Source organism: Lagopus leucura, unplaced genomic scaffold, assembly GCF_019238085.1.
Source record: "Lagopus leucura isolate 7727_CA_CO unplaced genomic scaffold, USGS_WTPT01 Super-Scaffold_810, whole genome shotgun sequence".
Classification (NCBI taxonomy): domain Eukaryota; kingdom Metazoa; phylum Chordata; class Aves; order Galliformes; family Phasianidae; genus Lagopus; species Lagopus leucura.
In genome coordinates, this window is record NW_024962261.1 from 1,200,989 (window position 1) to 1,226,462 (window position 25,474).

Below are 25,474 nucleotides of genomic sequence, written 5' to 3' on the forward strand. Positions count from 1 at the left end.
GCGGGCGGCTCTGCGCGCGCGTCAGCGTACGGTCGTCTTGCGCACGTGCAGAGTCGGCGGGTTCCCGCCCTCGCGGGGGCTGCCGCTGCGCATGTGCCGCAGGGCGCGCAGGGAATCGGGGCGCCGTCCCGGAGCCGGGCGGGGTTTGGGCTACTCGTGAGGTGAGCGCCGGGGGAGGGGCGGTTATCTTTGCTGCTGTGCCGGGACGGTAAAGAGGGAGGAGGAGGTGGTGGTGGTGGTGGTAGTGGACAGTCGCCCTGCCGGGGAGCGGCCCGGGGCGGAGGACAGCTGCGGGATCCACGCACGGCGCTGTTCTGAGGCCTTCCGCCGTGAGCTGCGCTCTGTGAGGCAGCCCCGCTTCCTCCCGACCCGAGGCGGCCGTCTGAGTTGGGCCTCGCGCGGCGCTGCGGCTCTGGGTGCCTTGGGGCGGCGTGCCTCAGGGGCTCATCTCCGTAACGGCCGTGGAAGTGCTGCACACGGTCGTTCCGGAACGAAGCGAAAACGACGTGGTGAATGTACAGCTTAGGGCAGACGCGGTGCTCGTAGCGATTTGCAGACATTGACGATCTTTTTACTTCTTCTTTTCAGTTGGCATCGCTGTCTGATGCAGAGTTTAATGGACGTGCTTGAGCTGCTCAAGTTAAGTACGATGTGCTGGATGAACTGGAGCGTATGGGTAGCCCTGTCTGTATTCGGATACAGACTGCAGTGGCAGAAAGCTGTTTCTTGGTATGCCCTGAAGAAATGACTTGTGCACAGGAAAGGGTTCAGTTGGCTGCCAGAACCAGATGCTGTTAGTGTCTGATGCTGTACTGCTTAGTTTGTCCAATATGAATGTCTGATCATTAATAATGCAGATCAGAGAAGATGAGAAAGTTAAGAGATCACTGGTCTCTATTGTCTGAGAAGTTCTTTCAGACCTGATCAAATAGTCATGTTCCCGTGACTTGTTTCCCAAGGCTGAGCATTACAAGCTGATACTTCCAGTAGTGGTGGCACTGTGTGCAGTTTGTCTGTTCAGGTGAGCAAGGGGGGGTTGGACTAGACCTTTAAAGGTTCCTGTCAACTCAAGCAGTTCTGTGATTTTTTTTGGAATGGGTTCTTCAGCCATTGGGCCTGTTTTTGTTGGTACTGGTGATGTTCTGGAGTGGTGCTGATAGTCATTAATTGCTGTCTAACATCTATTTGTGGTGTGATTGGTGCTTTTTTCTGGTCAGAAGAGTGATAGTGTGTGCCATTAAAGTGGAAGGAAATTCTAGTGAGGGTGAGTATGTTGTCAACATAAGTAGTCTGATCGGGTTGGTGATAAAATCACAACGCTGGTGACCTTTTGTATTGTTGAAATTGTGTTTCAGCAACATCCATCTTTAGGTGAGGCAGTTTAGTGTTTTGCATCACGCAGTGTAAGTTTTTGTTAGGTGTCTGAAAACTTTCATATTCAAAAATTTCATATTCATCCCCTTATTCAGCAAGTAGGTTTGCAGTGGCAGCAGCTGCTGTGCTTTTATGGTTCAATAATGTATAGCATTGCTCAGCAAGAATATTATATCTTTTTATTATTATTTTTGTCTGACAGCACTTAATTATTTCTCATTTTTCGCTCTTTGTTGATTGCTGGTGAACTCCATGGGTATCTGTACACCCAGGCTTTGGTGGTCTTTTTATGGCTTTTATTGGTTGGTTGTATGGCTTTTGTTGGTTGGTTGGTGGTGGTATTGTTTCTGGCTGCAAGGGTCTACATTTTTCTAATTCCTGTAAAGGTAGTGAATTGAAATAATGTATCATTGTGATGATACAAAAGTTTCTCCAGATGACCACAATAACTGTCCTAATATTAAGCTAGTTTTTAGACTTGAGGAACTGTACATTCACTTGTGTTTCTTTGCTTCCATATCCAATCTTTGTTCCAACATGCTCCCTACAAATACAGGCCTGGATTCTTTGATGATGTTTGTTTGTGACTAGATTGATATCTGGTAATGGATATATATATCAAGCACTAGAGGTTGTTTTTCAGGGATTTTTAAACATCAGAAATCTGCTTGTTGTTAGACATACAACTGCTTAGCAAATCATGATGAATTTGACCATTTTGCAAGTTCTTACTGAAAACTACAAATTACCTGCATTTAGAGATACTGTGTTTGATTTTAAAAAATGGCAGTCTACAATATAGTTTGATGCTTGGCTGTTCTCTATCCTAGCAAATTTGTAATGTCTTCTTATTTTAATAAGACTGCATTGAGAGGTCCCTAACAAAGTATTTTTTGAATCTTAGTATATGTATCCTTTAGAAATTGTTTATGAAGTTTATATAAAGTTGCTTATAAAGTGTTTTTGTTGTTTTTGTTTTTTTTTTAAGTCTATGGACACACTCAGGCATGTTACATGGTCGTCTAAATCACAACATTTGCTTTTTGTAGGTAACTTTTCCAGTAAAATTATTGCCTCTGTTTCTTAAGGTAGGGTCCAGTATAAAGTGCAGTGTTAGGAGTTAGCCAGTAACCAAGCCTCATCTGATGGGGAAAATAAAGTAAGCAAGCTTTCACCAATCCCATTTGTTCTGTTTAGGCTTGCTTTGTGCCCAGCCTCAGTACGCAAAGAAGGGTGTCAGACCAGGTGCTGATGTACTTGTGCTACACACTTAACTGTTCAGAGTCCATCCTGGGACTACTGCTGTTCTGCTGGCGTTTGGAATACAGAGTTCACTGTGATTGATGACTACTACATAACAGTTTCATTGTTAGATTTCTTCTTAATCAGCATGGGTAAGATAGGAAAGAGCATTTGTACTGTAAACATGACTGTGGGGTTTGCTCATTAGGTGTTTAGAAATGCAAGCATTAGCTTTTCTCTTGTAAAGCTTGGGGATGGATATCTGCAAGGTTGGTATAAAAGCAAGATGAAGGAGGCAGTTTTGTGACAGCCACGGTCCTGTTTTGGCTAACAGCTGTGGGAGTGAGCAGTTAACGTTTCAGCATGGACTCTTGAAAGTCACAGCACCTAGAGTAAGAACTTTTGCTTCATTAATCTGTGAAATGAATATTAAGTTAAAACCCCTTAGCATGATAATCTCTAAGAACAACATAGTAAGCATGTCTGACTGTTGTACTCGACTCTCAACCAAAACTATGTTAAATATCCCTCTGGGGATGGGGAGCCCATAAGGTTAGGCTATAAGGAAAAGTTCCTTTAGGAGTGAGAAACTGTTGAAACTGTTCAGTGAAAGCGCGGGGGGTGCTGGCAGGCAGACATCACCTGTTTGCAACTATAAAAGCCCTTATGGGGTTGGCCAAGAATGTCAAAACTGTAAGCTTAACATGAGAATGGGAGATGTGGAGTGAACTTGCTTAAAAACAAACCAAGTGCTTACTTAGGGAAGTGAAAAAGTAGTCCGATGTGCCTTTTTGTAATAAAGTAATGAAAAATATTGAAGCTTGGTGATGTTCTATCAGCAAAATAAAGGCTGTTAACTGGTAAATATGGAATTTTGCCAACTCACGTACTTGTAAGTCCTAGTGATAGGTGTGCTCTGTTCTTTAATGAAATTAAATATCCATTAAGTGAGACATAAATAAGACCAAACTGTGAGATGAGAGCTAATGACTTGTAATAATTCAAAATATTTAGATTGTGTCTTATTTCTGTCCTTTAATATTTGAAAACCATCTTTTGTGTATTTCTGTCTAAAGAAGTAAGCACCTCAACGCTTCATTTGCTATCACGCCTTGTAGCTTAGTCATAAGGCAGAGAGTAAAATGTCTAAAAGAAATAACAGGCCTTTTTAGCTCAGTTTAGTACTTCCATCTGTGAAAGTCTCCAGAGCTGGTCTGTAAACTGAGTCACCCAGTTTAGCAATAACTACCTTCCCCAGTCTGAAATGTCTTTGTGGAAAAAAAAGCTTTCTGAGGTCTTCCCCTTTAAAATGACTTCTACTGTGTTAGAAAGTAGCCGTTAACACTGTGCTGTAGTTGTTTTATGCTTTAGTTATTTTCTTCTGTTTTTGAAAGGGACCGGTACACAATCTCCCAGTCCCCTAGCATATAAATATTTATTTTAGGATGGAAGCATACAGTCTTTGGCAGATAGTGATTTAACCACTGCTTAAAACTTAAGGCTTTCTACTTTGAAAGAATCATATGAAATTGAGCCAATAGGAATCTCAAGTTGTGTGCCTTACTGTGAAGGATTTAAGATCTCACAGACCATATTTTAATAATCTATAATCCACTTGGAGACAGTACTGGGACAGGATTCAGATAACTAGAAAGCGTGTTTGGAAAACAGCCTCTAGCAGAAGGTTCATGCCTTTCAACCCTTGGAAGGTGGCAGCAGCAAGTAAGGGATTGATTCAAATCCTGAAGGTGTCTCAGGTGCACAGATCAGGCTTCCCTGTTTTTCTGCCTGGTGGGGATGCTTTGCTCCTTATCTGCTTTTTCTTCTGGTGTGCTGGCATTCAGTTGTTATGTTTATACAAAGGCCTCATCTCAATGAAAACTAAGGAAAAAAAAAGTTGTTGTTGCTTCCTGCTCAGTGTAACTGGACAAATCAAAACTCACATGATGTAAGGAATGTTAAAAGGGCAAGTTGTGGAACAGTTCCTCTAAAAGTTGCAGTGCAAAGATCTCTGTGTGTAAACAACTGCAGTCACTGCTTCCACACCCAGTAGTCTCCTTCCTGTGTGCTCTTGCGCTTTCCCTGCCCATATAAAACTTCTTAGTTGCTTGTTTTCTTTTAGGTATGGGGTGGGGCTTTTACAGAAATTGCTATGTATTTTTAAAAATATGGTGACACTGCTGCTAGTTTCAGATGGTAGAATTCTTGAAACTCTTACGTTACTTTCAGAGTGAGTGCAATTTGATGAAACAAACAGCTTCAACAGCTTGTTTTTGCTCAAGGAAGCAAACAGACATTTAGCAGAACTGTATGACCAGAACTTCTTCATGGCTTCCAATTCACTCCTGTTTTAATGTTAATGCTGGGATTGGCTGCAGGCAACTATTGCTGAGCCTAAAATATAAGGTGATCTGATTCCTGAAACGTTATATCAAATGAGCAGGATTTTAGTTTAATGATGATAATACGTATACAAGATTGAGAACAGAAAGATGAGAGATGGATAAGAGGGAATTACTGCTTGTTTCCCTATTGCTGTAGTAGTTTTGGGGAGATGGAAGAGGGGAGAATGTTCTGTGACTGCTTCTTTTAGTCATGGGTGCTACTCCATTAGCTGAAAAGAAGTTGCACCTGAATGTTAAGGATGTGCAAGAAATCCCCACAGAGAAAAGCTCAGAGTTATGTATTTCTTAAACCTCTGTTTTCTCATAAACCTTCAGTATTTGTACTTTATATAATCTCTTTTAGTAACTTTTGACCATCAGTTTTGTTAGTGTCCATAAGCACGTGCTGTAAGGATGAGATCTGCAGTTTTTCTTTTAATAATATATAAGCTATTTTAGCATGAGCTGTTTTAGCATCTCCCTGAGTAGCAGGAAAACAAGGCAGACCTTCAGAGGTCTGGTTTCCAGACACAAGAACTAAAGAGATCTGAATCCCTTCACATTACTTTCCGGTAAGTTAGATAGCATCTTGATTATATGACAGGTAACTGCGTGTTATGGGTATTCAGACATGAAAAGGATGTAGGATTAGGAAGCTTCTCAAAGTGATCAAGAAGGCATAACATCTGGAGACTGAAAGTCTTCATAAACAAATGGAACACTGTTTTGTGATACAGACCATGCATTGCAAATTGCTTTCTGGTGAGTTGCCAGGTATCTAAAATGAAACTTCTTTCTTTCTAAATGCTTTTTTGCAGGTCTCATAGAAGGTTAATGGGTTTTGTGTTCTGAGTAGGGTGGAGATGAACTAAATTACCATGCTGTTTTTTTTTTTTTCCTGGTCTTGAAGGCAAAATTAAGAGGATTTAAATGCAAGTCATTGAGCATGAGGTACATAGAGGCTGATGGACTGCAGTCATCTGCATAATATTTTATTTTATAGACAGAAAGTTTTCATTAAAATACTTCCTGAAAGTTATTGTCTAATAATGGAAACACTTTGTGAGTAGCAAAATATGAGTGAATCATTGCATTTTTCTTTTTAGGTTTGAGAGGCCTAAAGCCAGACTAGAACTTAAATAGAATGGATACATACTTTAAAGCTGCAGTCTGTGACTTGGACAAACTACTGGATGAATTTGAACTGAATACAGGTTAGTAACTGTGCTGCCTTCTACTGCAGTGTGTTAATATTGGTTGAGAGACTGTTAGGGGGAATTTGAAACTAATAAATGGTAAGTTAAAGCTTATGGTAGTGAATAGATTAAATTTGGAGGACATGCACAGTAGAAACACTTAAGTCTTGTAAACTTTGCTTTTGATCTCTTTTTTGCTTAAAATAGATGAATGCGACCTCTCCAGAGCTCCTCAAAATCCATATGATTCAAAACACCGTTCCCTTCCTCTGGATTTGGGTTTCTTGCAACATGTATACCCAACGCAAAAACCACAGGAGAATGCTAACAGCTGTCCCGCGTCAGAAGAAATCTCTCAAGCCAGCCACACCAGACCAAATGAAGGGATTCCGAATTGTTCATCACAAAATGAGAGGAGTGTTTCTGGGCCTGATATTTTGACCATTGTGAACAGTGCTTCCTCAGAAGGAAGTCAGGGTTCAAACCTGGGAAGTAGTATACCTATGTGTGATCTTGTTAATGACATAAGTAACTTGATCCATTCAGCAGGTACTAATGTAAATAATCAAAAATTGCAGCCAGGTGACTCTTATTCTAGTGAAGACTTTGAGTGGCTTTGGCAAATCTTGCATACCTCTCCTTGATTTGTATTTTCATTGGGTTGCAGAGGTATTTCATGTACAGAGCAGAATGATGGGGACTCAATGCTACAACTTTCAGGACCTGTTAAAACAGAAGAGAGTAATCAGTTAGCTTTAAAATCAGATGTTTTTGGTAAAGCAGAGGTTTCAGGTCTGTGTGATTATCACTTCAGTTTAAATATACAATCCTATATTGAAGTATTTGATCATCTTGAACAAACCGCTCACCCTAATACTGCGTGTGTCTCTGAAACATTACAGAATTCAAAAGTGTATGATCCCAGAGATGAGACAGCTTGTGAAAAATTGCCTTCTGAGCCACAAGATGGAAGCATGTGCTCTCCAGTGAGTGAAGAGACACATGGAGGAAATACTGCAGAATGTGTGACCTTGGAAGATCAGTGTAAAATGGAATCCATGCCTTCAAATCTGCCACATACACATCAGTTGGACAAAAGCCATGGAACATTGCCTGAAAGTCATGCTTTACAAGGCTCTATGTGTCAAACAGGGGCTGAAGTAGAACTAGAAGAGCAAATTACAGAAGAGAATGTGGGTAGTGAAAAAGTTGCTGGCAGTGAAGTACTAAACAGTGCTTTACCTTTATGTGAATCAGTCGAGGATGTCCAGACGTCACTGCTACATCTTCCACCACTTCCTGTATCTCCATGTGGTTCCTCAGTTGTAACAGAAGAAAAAGTTAATTCTGTACCTCAGGATGAAATAGCAGAGGTTATTAGTGACACTTTAACAACTGATCTCTCTGATTGTGAGTCCTGCAAAGAGACTGACTTACATGAACAGGAAGGATATCTAACTAAAATCAACCAAATTATTGTAGAAAAAAGTGATGGAGAGACATGTAATACTGAGAATGTAATTGATGATAGTGATTCTGATCAAGTCAAAGCTATTGCTTCTACTTTTATGGAATATGAAGCTGAGCCATATGGCATTGATATAGACTGTTACTATGATGAAAGTGTGAGCCAAACTGTAGCTAACTTTACTGTTGAGGAGAGTATTATTGAAAGTAATACTCTTGTAAGTGATGCAGAGCTTGATGAATTCTTGTATGGGCAAAGTCATCTGTCCAGTTCATTGAATTCTTTAAGCAATAGTAATAACTTAATGGCAGCTGACACAGAAAGGAATCTGGGGGATGAGAACCTGGATTTCACACAGGTTACTGAAGAACATGCTCTGACAAAACTGGAGGATATAACTAGCATCAGTAGCAATCTTGAAGTCTGTCTTGCGGCCCATAAGTTGAAACCTCCACCAGAGGAGAGTGCATTTCATATTCAAAATGTGTCTGAGCGTGATAGTGAGGCACAGGTTTCAAAGATTCCTAATGAAGGTGCAAGACCAAAGCTGTTGTGTGACAGTACGCAAGGAAATGTTCAGAGACAACTGAATCAAACACATGTGCTTGAGAGAGCAGTTACTGCAGAAGCTCCCTTCTCAAGGAACAGCATTACTTCTGACGAAAATTCTGAACCTGCTGGGGAAATTGGCACTGAAGCAAGAAAAACTTTTCAAAGCGTAGAATCACTAAAAACACCTGCAGCTCTTCTGCAGAAACAGCCGTTGTGGGTTCCTGATTCAGAGGCACCCAACTGCATGAACTGTCAAGTGAAGTTCACCTTTACAAAAAGACGACACCACTGTCGTGCATGTGGAAAAGTAAGTTGTTGGTGAGGGGTCCTTCTGTTACTGTAAGCAAATTTACTCTGATTTAGGGATAACCGGAATGCAAAGGAGAAAGATGAATTATGTCAACATTGTAAGTTTTTTTTTGTTTTAATTTTTTCTTAATTTTACATCAGTGTTGGACTCTTAGAAAAGACTACAATAAGTAAAAAAAACCTTCTTTTTTGAAAATAAGAACATTTTCCTTGCATCGCTTTACTTTATCTTCCATTACTGGCTAGGATACTGTTCTTTTATTGTAACAGGGAAGATGTGACACTGTAACAATCACTGCAGTGCACACTGAATCAGTTTATTACTTTAGATTAAGCTTAAGTATTTAGGCATCAAAAATTTAGGCAGTGATGGTAATTAGAATTCAGAAAAGTGATTATGATAGGTGTAAAAAATATCTATTACTCTGGAAGAATGTATGTTCTTTCAGGAGCTGTTACAGAAGCAGCCATGCAACGGACTTATAGTCTGTTGTGCACTGTGTTTAAATGTCTGCACAGTTTCCCAAGGGAGTTGTCAGGGAGAGCAGAGGGAAGTATGCTATTTCCGCTGAGTGAATGGTACTGGCTAACTGAGCAAGTAGTCTGTAGACTTTTCTATTTTTCCAGCCTATGGTTGTGTGCAGTGAGTAAATAATGCTGAAGTCTGTTTTTAATCAAAAATAAATTTCTTTGTGAGCTATTGCATCTTGTGTGCTGGTGCATAAATACAAATATAATGCTACTGGAACTGATTTTTTTTTCAGTGTTCCTCTGCAGCTTTATGGATGAGGAGATGGTGCAAAGACTAGACTTACTAGCTTCTTTCATCTCATTTCAAAAGACAACTGGAGTGGCTTGTTTTTTCTGCAGAGTCCCTCTTCTAGTAAAAGCATAGCCCCCATTTTCTTCTGTCACAGCAGGCCTATAGAAAGTGTAGATCTGCACTAGGGCACTGAGAAAAATGAAGTTCTTATTGTGACATGCTAGATGTTATCGAACTTAGGCAGTTATATACCCTACTAAAATTTTATAAAAGTTTAAAATATGGTTCTTTAGAGTATGGTTTTGAACTTCTTGAAGTTCTTGTTTATATTCACTATGAAGCTTATTGCCTGTTTTCTGGAGATGGGAATAGAAACTCCCTCCAGTACTCAATGCTGCTTATAGCTAACTGCTGTTACTGTTAATCCTGTGTGTTAACAGCAGAGTGTATTTGCATAATAGCAAAGTAATTCAGGGTGCTTCACAATGCTTGTGCATTCAGAAAATGAGTGAAGGCAGTACAGATGGTGTAATTGTCAGAGATAACGGAGTGCTAAGCAGCTGTAACTGTCATTGCTTTTCTGAATGTGTAATATTGTTTTGCTACTTGTTTTTAAAAACAAAGTCTACTTTTTTCATGGATCCACATTGTGTTGCAGTGTTTGCTACCAGCTTGAGGAGGAACAGGTAGAAATTCACAGTTGTTCTCTGTGAAGTGTCTTAGAATTGTTTAATTTTTATGTAGTCCTATAGATTTATTATTATCAGGGAAAGTGTCAGAACTTGGGAATTCTGGCTTCTGTGTTGGAGGAATGCATAAGCTATCAATAATACTGCTTCTTCTCCCATCTGCAATACACAAGGTCAAATTCCCATCTCCGTTTATTTGTTTGCTTTTTAATGTGGCACACGTTCTCTTTGTAGCCCAACTAGATTTAATTTTGTTGCTCAGTAGATTCATTTTCATAGCCATTGCATTGTTGCACTGTCCCTTAGTTTGCTTCCACCTCTTGTTTCTTGTGCATTGAGATTGAGGTAATGCCTTTGTTGAGGGTTCTAGTGGCACCAAGTGTAAGAGAATGGCACTTGGCAAAGGATTGTTGTACTGCTCAGCATTTGAAGCCCTAAATTTTGACAGCAGCTGATTAGCAATTGATCCTTTCCAGTTACATGCTTAATAACTTTACTAAGCATGTGCATTTTCAGGTGAGATAAATAATTAATATGCAAGCATTAATTGTTATGAGATTAATATGGAAGCAACTGGAATGTTTATTTTATTGTCTTGCACTGATCAAATGTGAATCTTAGCATGGCTTTTCCTACTTAAAGGACACAAACAGCTAGTACAGTCTATCCTTTTTTAACATTTCAAACTGAAATGTTCCTTCTTGGTAAGATAAACACCCTCTGGACTATTGAGGATTTAATAAAATACTTTTGAAAACACAAAATAATACTGTCTTTTAAGAAAAGATACTTGGGCTTGTTAAACAAGACCAAGAATAACTTGGAATATTGTTTTACCTTAATTGTAAATTGAAGAATCCAGAAAAGAAAAGAAGAAAAGAAATAAAATATTACTGCATTTTCAGCAGCCTTCCTTGGAGGCAGTCTTAATGGAAATACGCAAAGTAGCATTTTTAGGTTTTGTGCAGAATTTCAGCAGATGCTGAACTTGAAATTCTTCAGTCATGAAGGTGATAGTAAACTTCCTTGTGCTTTAAAACTAACAACCACTTAAAAAATGGGTTCAACTCTTTGGCGTTTAGTTTGGTTTAGTTCTTCAGAGATTTTCAGCTGGTGCATTTCCTTAGGGTCACAAGTGTTAGCATGGCTTGGTAGGCTTCCCTATTATTTAGGAAGTTCTGCAGATCATAAGGATTCCCCAAACAAGTGTCAAGTTTATGTTTGGTTGAGAGTAGAATGATGATGACACATGGTGCCCAGAGGGTTACCCTAGGTAATGCTATAGAGCTGTGCTACAGCGTAGTGTTCCTGAGTGTTTCAGAAAAGTGATAGGATGTAGCCTTTTTCAAAAATTTGTAGCATGGATAGATTGTGTGCTGTTCTGGGAAACAGGGTAAGAACTCAAAAAGCTTCAGACCAAACTGTGGAGCTGTTGGCCTTGATAAAACCCTTTTAGTTCTGGTAATTCCCCTTCTCTCAACACAGAAACATACTGTAAGATAAACGTACTAAAGCTCCTCTTCTTCTTCAGTACTGCTGAGAATATTTTATGTATGCTTTATTATTTTAATTAGATGAAATAATATAATAGAAACCTAACTCAGGAAATATTGGGACTTTGCTTATAATATTTATTTCAATCTTTTTCTTGTTCAGGTTTTTTGCGGTGGTTGTTGCAAACGAAAGTGCAAACTACAGTACATGGAAAAGGAAGCAAGAGTCTGTACTCGCTGCTATGATGATATTAATAAAGGTAAAAAAGATTTGGATCTTTTTGAATAACTGTAGTAATCCTTAAAAAAAATAATATGTACAGTTAGTATCTTAATTTTCATGCCTTCTGGGAAGCTTCCATGCTTCAATTGGGTCATCTGTGGCAGGATTCCACAAAAACAGATTTTTGCCCCATCTTATACCCTTCCACAGTAGCCTTCTACATGTTGAATGGCAGATTGAAAATCAATAAAATAGCTTGAGCATTCAATTTACACAACTAGCTCACTAAACTATGCACTGTTATTGCAAAAAAAAACCAAAAAACAAGAAACCCAAAACCCTCAGTATTGCACTGTGTGCTAAAATTATTGCTTTTCTTTAATGTTTAAACATTTAAAGCAAACAATTTTTCATTTTTTAATTTAGCACAGGCATTTGAAAGGATGATGAGTCCAACAGGTCCTGCCCCTAATTCCAGTGTCTCTGAGAATTCTTCTGCTCCACCTCTGCAGGAAGCCTGTATAAGTGGTAGTGCCAGCTGCCCCTTATTTTCTTCACCATTACCCATTTCAGCACTTAAACAATCTGATAATGAAGGTATGTTTAACACAGTATAATTTAACTAACATTTTTTCAAGATCTGCTTGGGAAGAGTTGTTTATTATATTGTGGGTATGTACTATGTGGATATAGTATTAGTATGGGAACTGCTGAGTCATGGCCTGAACCTCTGATTGATCACCTGAGGCGAGCCATGAGTCAGCCAGAGGAGCACAGGTGAAGGCAATTCAGCTGTGCTGCTGGAAGGGAGTGCAGCCTGGCTGCACCTCTCCTAGACCTATTCAAGAGCTGGCTGCCAGTGGGGAAGGGTCTCGTCTGGAGATCCCTCCTTCTGGTGTTTTGTGGTGAACCCAGCATAAGGGTAAGCCTTCCATTTATTCTCTCTTGTTATCATAGTCCACTTTGCCTAACTCTCTTGTTTATTTTGTGATTGTAACATCTTGATATCCATTGATTATACAGTATTGAACAGAAATTCTGTGAATTGGGACTCAAGAAACTTGCTCTTAATTCTGAGTTCAGACTCCATGAGTTTGACAACATCTGTCTTGCATCCACATTTCATAAGTGGAGATTGTCCTTCTTCTATGTTTATACTGTAATTTCTTTGTTCAGTTCAGATAATTTCATAATTTTTTATATTGCTCCGGAGACATCTGTCATGCCTTTTTACAGTAAACAAAAGTACTTTTTTATGGAAAAAGTAAGAAGCAGTAGGGGTTCATCCTCAGTAAACATAAATGTTTAGCCATTGAACAGTGTTTGTTTCACTATTACTAAATACCTGACCTTCATCAATGAAAATAGTTTTTCAAACATTGACTAGTTTTTTTTTTTTAGTGTTTCATCTTCTAGTTGTGGTAAACATTTTATTTATATCTTATGACAAGGGGATGGTTGACGAAGAAGTTTTGATATGTAGAGTGATAGGATATAGCATGACAGCTTCCCCTGCTATGATGAACTGTTTTTTCCATGTATTACCTGATAGGATTGTGGCTGGAGTCAAGCTGTCTACCTGTGCTTAGTTTCAGTTAACAAATTCTCTATGTAACTGACAGGAGAAAGACCTCTGAATATGCATCTCTTTTAGTTATTAGGACAGTAAAGTAATACAAAGTCAGTGTTTTTTCTCAATCTATCCTAGAGTTATGCCCCAAAGAACAGAAGAGAGTTTGGTTTGCAGATGGTATTTTGCCAACTGGCGAAGTGGCATATACAACAAAGCTTTCATCTGGAGCAAAGAGGTCGTCCCAGGACACAGTACACCCTGATGTGCCAGAGCTGCATATGGTATGATTAAAATTGTATGTAGATGCATGAATTCTGCTGAAATAACTTTGTTCCCTGTTGATTAGGACATACATGAACTTCAAAAATGACGTAGTAGAAAATATTAAAAATCAAGATTATTCTGTAAAGTATTTGTATAATTACTGTTATGAAGGTATGATAAATATAAGTCAAATAGCTAACTTAAGGAACAAAGAGGTGAAGAACTGAATACAGAAGTTGCCTGTCCTGGACTGTGCTATATATCATACTCACAGATAATAAAAATGGTAACATTTCTCAGACAGTGAAGGCAGATAGATTCTGAATATTCATGAACTGAATGTTAAAATGACAGGTGTCATTTGCCACGAATTGCAGAATTAGGAGTGTATGAGTAGCAGAACTTATTAATGTTACTTTTATTGCTGTCTGAGTTACTGGAAAAGGAAGACTTAAGGTCAATGATCAGTCTGAAGAAAGTACTTAAGTAGTTGTTTAAAAAAGGAAATAAATTGGAGGGAACAGAAACACAAGTGGAGAATTGTCGTGACAATAAATGTATCCCTCTTGTTTCCAAAACCTAGAAGTTCTTGCTCTACCCATCATAGTAACCCAAAGATAAAACCTGTCTTCTGTTTTGATGAAAGAGTAGATTATTTTCACTTAGAGAAGATAAACAGTGTCTAAAATTAAAAGCATCATGAACAAAGAAACAGTGAGTTGATGGTTCTCATATACAGCTTTAGGAGTTCAGACAAAACTGCTACGTTGCAGCTCCTAAGCTGTGGATGTCTTTTACTAGGTAGCATGTAGCATGTAATCCCAAGCATGCTGCCTCAGACTGCTGTGAAGGCCAAAAGTATAAAGTGATCTGCAAAGCCAGCAAGTGAATTTGTGGGAAAGAAGTTTATTAGAGGCTCTTCTAGTCACATTTCTTTTTCCTTCATCTTCTGGCACGTGTTCTCTAAGCAGGAGATCTGAGGAAGCTGAGGGCATGTGAGGAGAATTAATACAGGACAAGCATAGAATTGTTATGTTTTTATCTTGTTACAATTCAGTCTTTCCTGCTGAAATAGTGTGCAAATCTACAGGGATTTATAGTGTGATGACTCAATATATTTAATAGATCGCATCCACCTTTGTTTTGATGACAGATCATTTCATAATATGACTGCACTCTTCGTTTATCCTATGCATTTCACTGAGGGAGCAGCGTAGGTTTGACAGCAAACCAAAAATGAGTTGAATTGTACAATACTAGACTTGGCTATTGTATCCAAGTGAAGAAACAGTAATACTAATTGGGTTGCTCAAGGGATACCTACTTTATTGTTGATTTCATTAAATCTGGCTATATGCTAAAGTGATAGATCTACAGCATTCTGAGAATTTTGTATTACCAAACAAATAAAAAAGTGATTCATCTTCACTTTAAATGGGGTGTAATGTGACCTTTAAGAACAGGGGGAAATGCAAGGTCCACAGTGGATTTGGTGAGTTACTTCTTGAATAAATAATTTAATTTCCTGTCAATTTGGTAGATTTCCTAGTCCCTTTTCTTTCTTTTAGAATGCTATCATGGAAGTTATAGAAGTTATAGTTTGTTGTGAAACTAGAGTATAGATCTTCTTTATTCTCGTAGGGTGCAAATGCAGAGGAAGATGACATACCCACTGATGTAAATTCAAAACCAAAAGAAGAAATGGATGTTATCACAAGAACAGAGGGATTATGTCCTTCTGTTCTTCCAGAGGATGCACAACAGACCATTTCCAGCCAGAGCGAGATGATTGATAGTGATAAATCTGTGACTCCAGACACTAAAGAGTGTTCTTCCACCACGGAATCTGAGAAGGCTAGAACTAATATAGCAGATTGGGCTAAAAGTGATACGCCTGTTAGTCCTACAAGTTACAGAGCACTTTGTGGTGTTGAAAACTGTGTTCGGAAAAACGTCAGCCTTCTTCCAGATGGTGATAAACTGCCACCGCTTCTGCTTGCCATGGGTGAAAAAGGAAAAGGTAAACGATTGTCAGTACTGCGTCACCAGATGCAGGATTTCTAAATGTGAATTTTAATACAGAAATGCAACTTTAACTTCTCACCTGTGCTGCATGTTAGATTGTTCGTTAATTAAACATGAGTTACTGAAATGTGAGTATATTGTGAAAATAACAATCACATAAACCCATGTTGTAGTGATTGTTTTCACTGTAACTAACAGCAATATGTGAATTGAAGAAACAACACAGATAATATGAGTAACTACCAAATAAATAGCAGCCCCAGATCATGCCTTGTTATAAATTACTGCTTTATTTTTGTATGGCCTTTGAATCTTCTGGTAAGCTACTGAACTTGTTCTAAGTTTGAAAATAATTAACAGCCTTTTAAGATAGGAAAGTAAGGACAGTCTTTCATATACTGTCATCTGATTTTTTTTTAATTTTAGTAGTTGGCTGGCATGTTGAACTAAATCAGATATTAATTTCTTTAGATCCCCTAGTGGAAGAAAATCTGTCACACCAACAGGTCGCCTTGCTTCTTGAGAAAGGAGGTGCCAGTCCATTAACTTTTATCCTAAATGCAAACTTGCTTGTGAATGTCAAGTTAATATCTTGTAAGTAGTGTGTGTTTTCTTTTCCATTAAATCTATTTTTCTGATTGTAAAGATCAGCATTACTGTGGTCTCTGTCTTTTTAATTGAAGATTCTTCAGAAAAATGCTGGTACTTCTCAACAAACGGGCTACATGGTTTGGGGCAGGCAGAAATTGTAGTTCTGTTGCAGTGTTTGCCTGATGAGAAGACTTTTCCTAATGAAATATTCAAATTATTTACTGACATCTATAAGAATGCAGTAGAAGGTATGTAATCATGTCTGATACTATGCTGTGATGTTTTCTTGCTTGTCTTCAAAGTTAGAAGTTTATGTGCTTTTTATGCATTTATAGGTATATCTGATCTGGTTGAAAAACTTGTCAGTGCTTAGCCTTTATTTCTAAATAAACAACAGAAAGAAAATGTACATTTCTCTGGCTCAAATACTTCTGTAAATATCTAGTTTGCATTTTCTGTAATTGTTCTTAATACATATGGACTTGGAGATTCTGTGCATAAATCCCTGTGTCAATGGCTGGGACTTCATTGTGTATGTGGTATACATAACTGCAGTATACATAAATATGTAAATGTGAGGTCTGTTAATTGAAGTTCATCAACTGAGGTGTGCCAGAACATTGTGTACTTTAGGGTTTTTTATATTTGGGGGAAAAAAAAAGTCTACTTCCATTTTCATGTCCATCCAGGTAATAAGTGTGTAGGATATTTCTGTGGGGTTAGATGTCTCTCAGATTTTCAGGAAGATATGAGACATACTTTATGATTTGCAAGTCTGTAATGAAGGGATGATGGTAGTAGTTTTCTTCACAATAGCGTGTTATCTTTTTAAAATGCGCCAACACTCTTTCTCACCATCTTTCAACAGGAAAGTTAATAAGAAACATGGAAAATGTGACTTTTAGTGAAAATTTTCTCAGTAATGAAGACCATGGAGGATTCCTGTTTGTTTCACCTACTTATCAGAAACTTGATGATTTAATGCTACCAGATAACCCTTTTCTTTGTGGTATTCTAATCCATAAGCTGGAAATACCCTGGGCAAAAGTTTTTCCAATCCGTTTAATGTTGAGACTGGGAGCAGAATATGGGGGTAAGTTTTAGTACTTCAAATAGCTGTATAAATGTAAAACTTCCTTTTGAAAAATATAACTTTAGTAGTCAAAGAAAATATTCAAAATGTTTGCAGTCTTGTACATTACTCTTGCATAAGGATGGAGTTTTGTACATGAGAACTGTTGGTCCTGTTGAGACACCTGAAAATTTACACTATTCTGCTGCGCTTACTTGGTTCTTTCTCATGTTAGCTGAAGGTGGTTAGACTTAAAAACCAAGTCTGACACTTTAAAAAAATTAAAAGTTTAACTTCTATTGTCACTGGAGAAAGTTTTGAAGGAAAGTTCACCAGCCTAATTGTCAATTTTGAAAAAACAAAAAACAAAAAAAACAATGCCAGAAATGGAGTACATGGGCAAAATATTAATGCTTCATTAAATGGATAGTTGCCTTAAGGATAACATACTAGTTAGCGCATTTGAAATCTCAGTATTGAAAAATGTGGAAGTTATTCTCTCAAAGTGAGGTGTGGGGAGAATTATGTAGTGTATATATCGCAGGTTGTGCAGTGAGAAGGCCTCACGTTCAGCAGTTTCTTTGCTGCTTTTACGTGACCACTTTCTGCTCCCCCAGTTAGATCTTCACTCACTCTGCTCCAGGCTCACTGGAGGAAAGTATTTACAAATGCCTCTTGCCTTCAAAAGCAGGTAACACTCGCACAAGACCTGAAAGTAGAAGCTATCCTAAATACCTTCTAAAGTTGCTTGTGTGCCTTTTTTGAATAACACAGGCTAATTTAGAGGTATAGGAACTTTTTGTTTCCTGTTGTGTTGCCCCTTATTTGGAGACCAGGAGTTTTGAAAGGGTGCAACATGCAGATGTTACTTAAGTGGGATGAATTTCAAAAATATCATACTCAACTTTCCGACATTGAATGGACTTTTGGTAAATTAAGAGTACCATTTTAGAAGCATCAGGTCTATAAAAATGCATCATTAAATTGTTTGTGGGTTTGAGTGAATAGTGGAGTTCTGCTCTCCAGGCTTCTGCCTGGGAGTTGACAAGGGTGGTAGCTTCTTTGTCATACTTTTCTCTTACCAGTTTTATTGTCGTTTTTGTACTAGCCATGCACTTTCTTGGACTGATCTCATTATCTTGATTTTGCTGCACTGTTTATTTTACTTTCAAATGACTTCGTGTGTTGATGTGTTGGTCTCCTGATCTCTTTGCTTTCCCTAATTTCCAGCTGCATGTTTTCTACTACAGCCACGGGACTGCAAAGCAATTAGAAGCTTATTACTTTGTATGAACCACTTCATTCACTTCATTCTTGTTTATTAATGCTAAGTGGTACTTCAGTTCATTCTACAACATTAATATGAAATTGGATGTTACTTGTATAGTACTTGTGTTTAAGAAAGTATTCAACCTTGCAGCTCCTCTCACAACTGGTGACACAGAGACTGAACGAAGGTTGTTTCCTTTCAGCTCACCCTTTGCAAGAAACATAGCTGGTCAATCACAGAGAAAGAAGCAGCAGGTCTCTGCCACAAGATTTCTGCTGCTTGGGGAGTGACTCTAGAGTAGTAGATATATTGCAGTAGGATTTAACTGTGGGTGGGGAAATCATGCAGTGGACTAAGGGGTTGTCAGCGAGTAAGGATCACAGTGGCTCTAGTTCCCTTGAATGTTCAGATATTGAAATTAAGAAATTTGGTCTATAACTGAAAATAAATACTTACAACTATAAAACTTAAAAGTGTGACTTTATTTCCTCTATTCCAGTATATCCAACTCCTCTAGTAAGTTTCAGACATCGAAAGCCACTCTTCGGAGAAATAGGACATACAATTATGAATCTACTTGTTGTGAGTAATTATTCATTTCACTTCCTGTTGTAATCCAGATTGTGTAAAATATCCTCAGATTGTTTAAAGCTGAATTACTTTTGGCAAAGTTAAAGAATTAACTTTTTCTTTGGAGGTGACTTGGAAATTCCCTTCTTTAATATGTGTTAAGTGTGAGCTAAGGAAGTGTGGTGACTTTACCCTGATGGCAGCTACACCCCACAGCCATTCTTTTTCTCTGCAAATAAGGAGAAAATACAATGAAAGAGGGATCAAGTGTTGAGATAAGAACAGGGAAATCAATCACTGGTTATTGTCAAATTAAATTCAGCATAATAAATTATGTTAATGTTCCTATTACTAGCAAAATTTATTTACTATCACTAACAGGGTGATTTCTTACTAAGGGCAACTTGCTAAGAGCAAACCTCCCCATCTACCCTATTTTACCTTCTTCCAAGGCATGCAGGTGAACAGGGAGTGTGGGCTTCAGTCAGTCCATAATGCTTCATCTCTGATGCTCTTTCATGGTTACTCTCTGCCCCTGCTCTATGTATGTCCCTCCCACAGGATGCTGTCCTTCTCAAACTGATCCTGTGTGGGCTACCTACAGGCTGCAGCTCCCTGAAGCACTGTTCCAATTCAGCTCCCTACTATGAGGCTCATGCTTCAGGAGCTGCTCCAGCACAGTCCCCACAGGCAGCAGATTCGCTAGCCCTTCTGCACTATGGGCTACTCTCCTTCAGCTGCAGCTGTGGACCAGGGCCTGCTCCTGTGAGGGCTCTTCGTGACTTTTTCCAGGCCACATACGTCTGTTCAGTCGTGGGCTCCACCATGGGCTGCATTCCTGGTCATTTCTTAACCATGCTCCTCCACTGGCTTCTTCCAGTATCGCTTAGGGCTCTGTCACGGAGTTGATCAGATCAATCTATGTCCGTGACAGGGGCGATAGGCCTCTGCCCTCCCCCCACACCCCAGTCCCACAAGAATGGGAAGGAAGGAAGGGAGGAAAAGAGCAGCGGCAACAATCTATGGAGGAAAACTTATTTTACTATAATATTGGAATACAAGATAACACAATAGATACAATTTAATTGAAATTGAGATTAATAAATCAGGCAAGATGAGAGAGAGAGTTCCCGGGACCGATTCAAACCTGAACAGCTTGGAACAGCCAGGAAAGCACCTCCAGCACCCACTGCCAGGCAGCAAGAGAGCGCCCCCCCACCCGGAAGGGCCAGATCCCGTGACTGCTGTAATGTACAGGGATAGGTACTTGGAATTGGGGCAGTGACACTTTAATGCCCCGTACACTACATGATGTTTTGATGTGGAATACTGAAATCCAAAAACAAAAAAACAAAAACAAAAAAACATAGAATCATGACAGGCTCAGATCTGGCCTACAGTGGGTCCCTTTGGGAGCTGACTGGAGCTGGATCTGATCAGACATGGTGCAGCTGCTGGGTTATGTTCTCTTAGCAACTCCCCTGCTGTCAAAGCCTTGTCTTATAAACCTAGTGCAGTCTTATGCATCATACTCATTATAGCACAGTTTCTGGTTGTAAGAAATAGTTTTAAATAATGAGAACAACTTTGGAATTTACACTGAAGCTGGTAGCAGTTGCCATTCAGTTGCAGTTTTCTCTTTCAAATACTGCTTTGGTGCAAGAATTCTAGTCTTAAAATGGTATTTCATTAAATTTGAAAAAACAAACTAGTAAACTTCTATTCCTGTCCAGTAACCTTTCTCTTCAAATACTTGCATAGAATTTATCCTTAATGCTGTAAGCAAAAGTGTTGGAAATGTTGTGGAGAAAATTGCACATGCTTACGTGATCACTGAATCCTCTCAAATCTGGAAAACCATTACAGCTTAGAGGAAACAGCAATCTTTGGCACTCTTCTGTTTTTTCTGTTGTTGATTTTTATGTCACTGCATAGAGAATTGATATGAATCGGAGCTGCACTACAGGAAAGCTAGCAATTAGCCAGCTTTTTTTTTTTCTTGATGGAGGAATCTTAAATCTCAATTCTGTGAGCCTGCTACGTGCCTCGCTGTTGTTGGGACAGTACCAATATGAGGTCAGAAGAAGGACTTGAGGGTGGAAGGGACCACCAAATGAGGGAGATTTCCTTAATCAGCTTAAACCTCTGTATTATTCAGGAAGTGCCTAAGCTACAAGTAAATAAGATCTAGAAGAACAGCCTCAAAAGACAGACAGGCACCCAATGGGTAGTTAAATGCATCAGCATGCACTTCTTGCTGCTGCTAAGAATGTATTGAGATGGATTTGCCTTAGTCTCTGATATGTTATATCCATTCCTTTTTTAGCCCAAGGTCCACCTTCAGGCTCAAAACAAGCAGTGGGAATATATGCTCCTTGGCAAGATTACTTCTTCTGATGTAGCAAGAGTTTCTAGTTGTTGTAGAAAGGCTGCAAAAAGTTCTCATTATGTAGCTTAACAAGAGGTTAAGAATATGTTAAACTACACTTGGCTCAAACTCGGTTAAAGATGATAAAATCTAGCACCACAGAAGTGACTGAGGTGCTGGTAAGTGGTGAAGGCATGCACATCTGTGATAATACCCTTTATACCATCAAATAATGTCATTTGAATTGAAACTTGCAGTGCAGTGAGACCTGTTCATAAATAGCTCTTGCTATAGCTGAGCTGACTGGGGAAGAACACTGATTTCCTGGTTCAATTGCTGATACAAAACTTCCTGGCATTCCCTAGGAAAGGCAAATGAGACCATTTTACATCTATCATCATTCTTCCAGAACAGAACAGAATGTGGAAATTCGCAGAACTGGCTGATGGATGGTAACCTCTGTCAGAGGGAAGTATAATGAACAGTGTGAGACTCAAGCAGTACTTCAAGTACTCAAGAGATTGCAGAATCATAGAATAAAATATCCTGAGCCGGAAAGGACTGATAAGCATTGTCAAGTCTTAACTCCTGGCTCCACATGAAGTTAAGAATTAAGGCATTGTTCATGTGATTCCTGAACAACAGCTGTCTTGGAGCTGTTTACAACCACTGCCTTGAAAAACCCATTCCAGGGCCTAGCCCCCCTGTTAGTGAGTAACTTTTCCTAATATCCATTTTGGACTTATCACTGGTCACCAAAGAGGAAATCAACACCTCGCTCTCCACTCTCCTCCATTGAGTGATAGACAGCTATGAAGTCTCTCCTCCATCTCCTGTTCTCTAAATTCTCTCTCTGAACAAACCAAATGGGCTTGTCCACTCTTTCTGTTGAAGTATTTCACATTACCTCAAACATTACAAGATCACAATGTGCATAAGGTAGCTGTAGTTGAAGTAAGCCACTGTTAAATAGTACAGCCACTTCATGAATGCTACAGATTTTTTAATATATCCATTAAGGTACTTTTCCAGTGAATCACAGCAGAGGAGTGGAACAGAAGTTTTTAGGTACTTCTAAGGACTTATAAGCCTGGAGATAGATGCAAAGTACTTAGTCTTTAAGATTTATTATAAAATGTATGGAAATAAACTGTCTGCTCACATCTTTGTCTTAGCATATTATCTTTGTCTATTGCAGGACCTTAGAAACTATCAATATACTTTGCATACAATAGACAACCTGTTTGTTCACGTGGAAATAGGTAGGAGCTGTATTAAAATACCCCTAAGGAAATATAATCAAGTAAGTTAAACTATTCCAAACTGCTTCTATCTTATTTTGATGTAATACCATCACATCTTTAACATTACTTCTTTTATTAATGGGGAGGGGGAGAAGGCAGAGGAGGAGTAGTAGTTCCTGGAGGCAGTAGTGCTTTTATTCTCTGGTCAGTGTCCGTGCAGTTCTGCAAGTGATTTCTTCACTTGATTGAGCTCTCCAGTGTGCTCTTAGAGTGGATGATGTGTGGAAATAAGTCATTTTTTAGGATAACTGTTAACTGTGGAAGATGAACAATTTCAGTGAAGTGTTCTAGCATGTATTTCCAAGGAGTATCTCCTATGTATTTCCTACGGATTATGTTTTACTTAAAATATTATTTTTTAAAAAAGCCAGTATAGTTTTTATTGCAATCTGTTTAATAGAGCTTTAACGAAAAAACTGAGTAATATAAGAGTAGTAATATAATTATATACTAATCTCATGTCTCATGACCAATAAAATCCCTCCAGCTCTGATATTCTGTGTTGACCAGCAGTTTTTAGACTTTTCCCTCTCCAAGTAGTATTTTCAATCATGTTTAATTTGACTCCAGCTAGTCAACTTGAAACTTCTTGTAATTAAGTGAATAATTCTGCTAGATTTTTCTAATGTCTTATATTTAAAGCGAGCACTACAGAATGAGATCTGTCTGTTTAATAACAAATCTTACATTGGCAGGTGATGAAGGTGATAAATTCCTCTAATGACCATGTAATTAGCATTGGAGCCAGTTTTAATACTGAAGCAGATTCTCACTTTGTGTGTGTGCAGAATAAACAAGGTCACTATCATACGCAAGCAAACAGCACTAATGAACACCCTCGAAAAGGTAAGCTGTCTGGTGTGCTTATGGGGAACAATTTCTAGAGCAGAAGCCGTAGGAGTGTGGAATGGTTTGGGATGGAAGGGATCTTGAAAGATCTTCTAGTTCCAACCTCCTTGCCATGGGCAGGGATGTCTCCCTCTACTCAAGGTTGCTTAAAGTTCCATATGACCTTTCAGTTTAGTTTAGTTTCACTACTAACACTGTAAGCTTCAGGAATATCTTTTGTAAATAAATTTAATTTAAAGTTGTGTGGCATTATGTTTTATGTTTAAAAAAAAATTGAAACACCACTCTGTTTTCTCTTGTAGCTGCCTGTTCTCCTCTCAGTTCTCTTAACTGTCTCCTTTTTGCATATTGGGCTCTTTCAGTGTGCCTGGTGCCCATCTTTCAGTGTCTTATACACTGTATGCACTCATAAAATGAGAAAGGTGGTTGTTTTTTTTTTTTTTGTTTTTGTTTTTTGCTACAGTCTAGTATTTTTTGTACCAACTTGTGACTTATTTATATCATCACTTGAAGCATAGTAATACCTCTTCTGCACTGTTTTTTGTTTTTTTGTTTTTTTTTTAAATTAAAAACATTAAAATATATTTTTGATTTTAAAAAGGTAATGTAAGTCATTTGACTTGATGGTAATGTCAAACTTGAGTGATTAGTGTCACTCTTTTTTCCTACCTTTTCTAGTTACAGGTGCAAGTTTTGTGGTATTCAATGGAGCCTTAAAGACATCTTCGGAATTTCTAGCTAAATCCAGCATAGTTGAAGGTAAGAATTGTACTGAGTGTCTGTTCTGCAGGTGGTTTCAAAAATAAAAATTAGCTTTGTGCAGGATCTTTGTTCTACTCTAAGCAAAACTCTTTCAGGACTTCGTAAATTGTAGAAAACCTGTAACAAACAAATTGTGCTTTATAAAAGTGCATGCTAGTTTATCTGTTGCTTTTATTACATTATAAGTTTTAACTCTTCACATTAGTCAGTGCAAACATTTCCTTTATAGCTGCCAATATCTAGAAGTATGTTCATTGCTGTATTGATGAAATACATACATTAACACATATATGCCAGAAACTTAACATTTGACTAAGATTGCTCTACTAGTCTTAGCTCTACTGACTAGAAAGGCTTTCACTACTCCTGACTCTTGTCATGGAGCATTTAATGCTGTAGTTTAGTATGGAGTCCAAGTTAGGACTTGCTGCAGGAGAGGGTTGATCCCACTAATATTTAAGCCAGGACAACTATAAAGTGTTGCTGCTCTTCCTGTAGACAAGTGGGGATTTTAATTGATTTTCTTGTAGATGGATTAATGGTCCAGATAACACCAGAGACAATGGAAAGCCTACGTCAAGCATTAAGAGACAAGAAAGACTTCAAAATAACTTGTGGAAAAGTGGATGGAGAAGGTCTAAAAGAATATGTAGATATTTGCTGGGTGGAAGATGAAGAAAAAGCAAACAAAGGGTAAATATATTAGCAAAGCATGTAACTCTCATGTTCCTAACTTTCAAATATCTGCTTCTTATTTCAAGAAATTAATCTAAAACATCTTTATTCAGGTAATTTGCTACTAAGACCTGTAAGGACAGTAAGCTGCCTGCTCTCCTCTAGATGTCACTAGCAGAACAGTTTTGTTTGTAGTATTCGCCAAAATCAATACCATTTTTCTCAGTTTGGGAAGCTGACAGGATGAGTTTGTGAAAACCTGATGTTCCTTTGGAAGTCTCTATCAGTCAAATCACTAACCATTTTAAGGATGCAGTTAATTCCTTCAAGTTTCTGGGGTTGAGGGCTTGAAAGTTCACTGTTCTGCTCTTGGCCACTCACTGCTTGCAATGGCAGCATTTAATAAAAGTGTATATATATATATATATATATATATATATATATATATATATATATAT

At 38.4% G+C, this 25,474-nt stretch overlaps 1 protein-coding gene across 1 annotated transcript in view; it reads left to right on the forward strand.

Annotated features, from left to right (window-relative positions):
* Positions 1 to 85: 85 nt before the first annotated feature.
* Positions 86 to 25,474, forward strand: part of ZFYVE16 (zinc finger FYVE-type containing 16) — a 27,875-nt gene continuing 2,486 nt past the window's right edge. Inside the window, exons 1-17 of the mRNA XM_042866200.1 lie at positions 86 to 161; positions 589 to 640; positions 6,107 to 6,214; positions 6,404 to 6,684; positions 7,099 to 8,523; positions 11,634 to 11,730; positions 12,120 to 12,290; positions 13,402 to 13,547; positions 15,172 to 15,550; positions 16,027 to 16,149; positions 16,239 to 16,394; positions 17,015 to 17,239; positions 18,988 to 19,070; positions 22,625 to 22,729; positions 23,426 to 23,576; positions 24,258 to 24,338; positions 24,872 to 25,034. Coding sequence (XP_042722134.1) covers positions 6,145 to 6,214; positions 6,404 to 6,684; positions 7,099 to 8,523; positions 11,634 to 11,730; positions 12,120 to 12,290; positions 13,402 to 13,547; positions 15,172 to 15,550; positions 16,027 to 16,149; positions 16,239 to 16,394; positions 17,015 to 17,239; positions 18,988 to 19,070; positions 22,625 to 22,729; positions 23,426 to 23,576; positions 24,258 to 24,338; positions 24,872 to 25,034 — 3,656 coding nt within the window. The 5' untranslated portion in view covers positions 86 to 161; positions 589 to 640; positions 6,107 to 6,144. The remainder of the gene's footprint in view (positions 162 to 588; positions 641 to 6,106; positions 6,215 to 6,403; positions 6,685 to 7,098; positions 8,524 to 11,633; positions 11,731 to 12,119; positions 12,291 to 13,401; positions 13,548 to 15,171; positions 15,551 to 16,026; positions 16,150 to 16,238; positions 16,395 to 17,014; positions 17,240 to 18,987; positions 19,071 to 22,624; positions 22,730 to 23,425; positions 23,577 to 24,257; positions 24,339 to 24,871; positions 25,035 to 25,474) is intronic.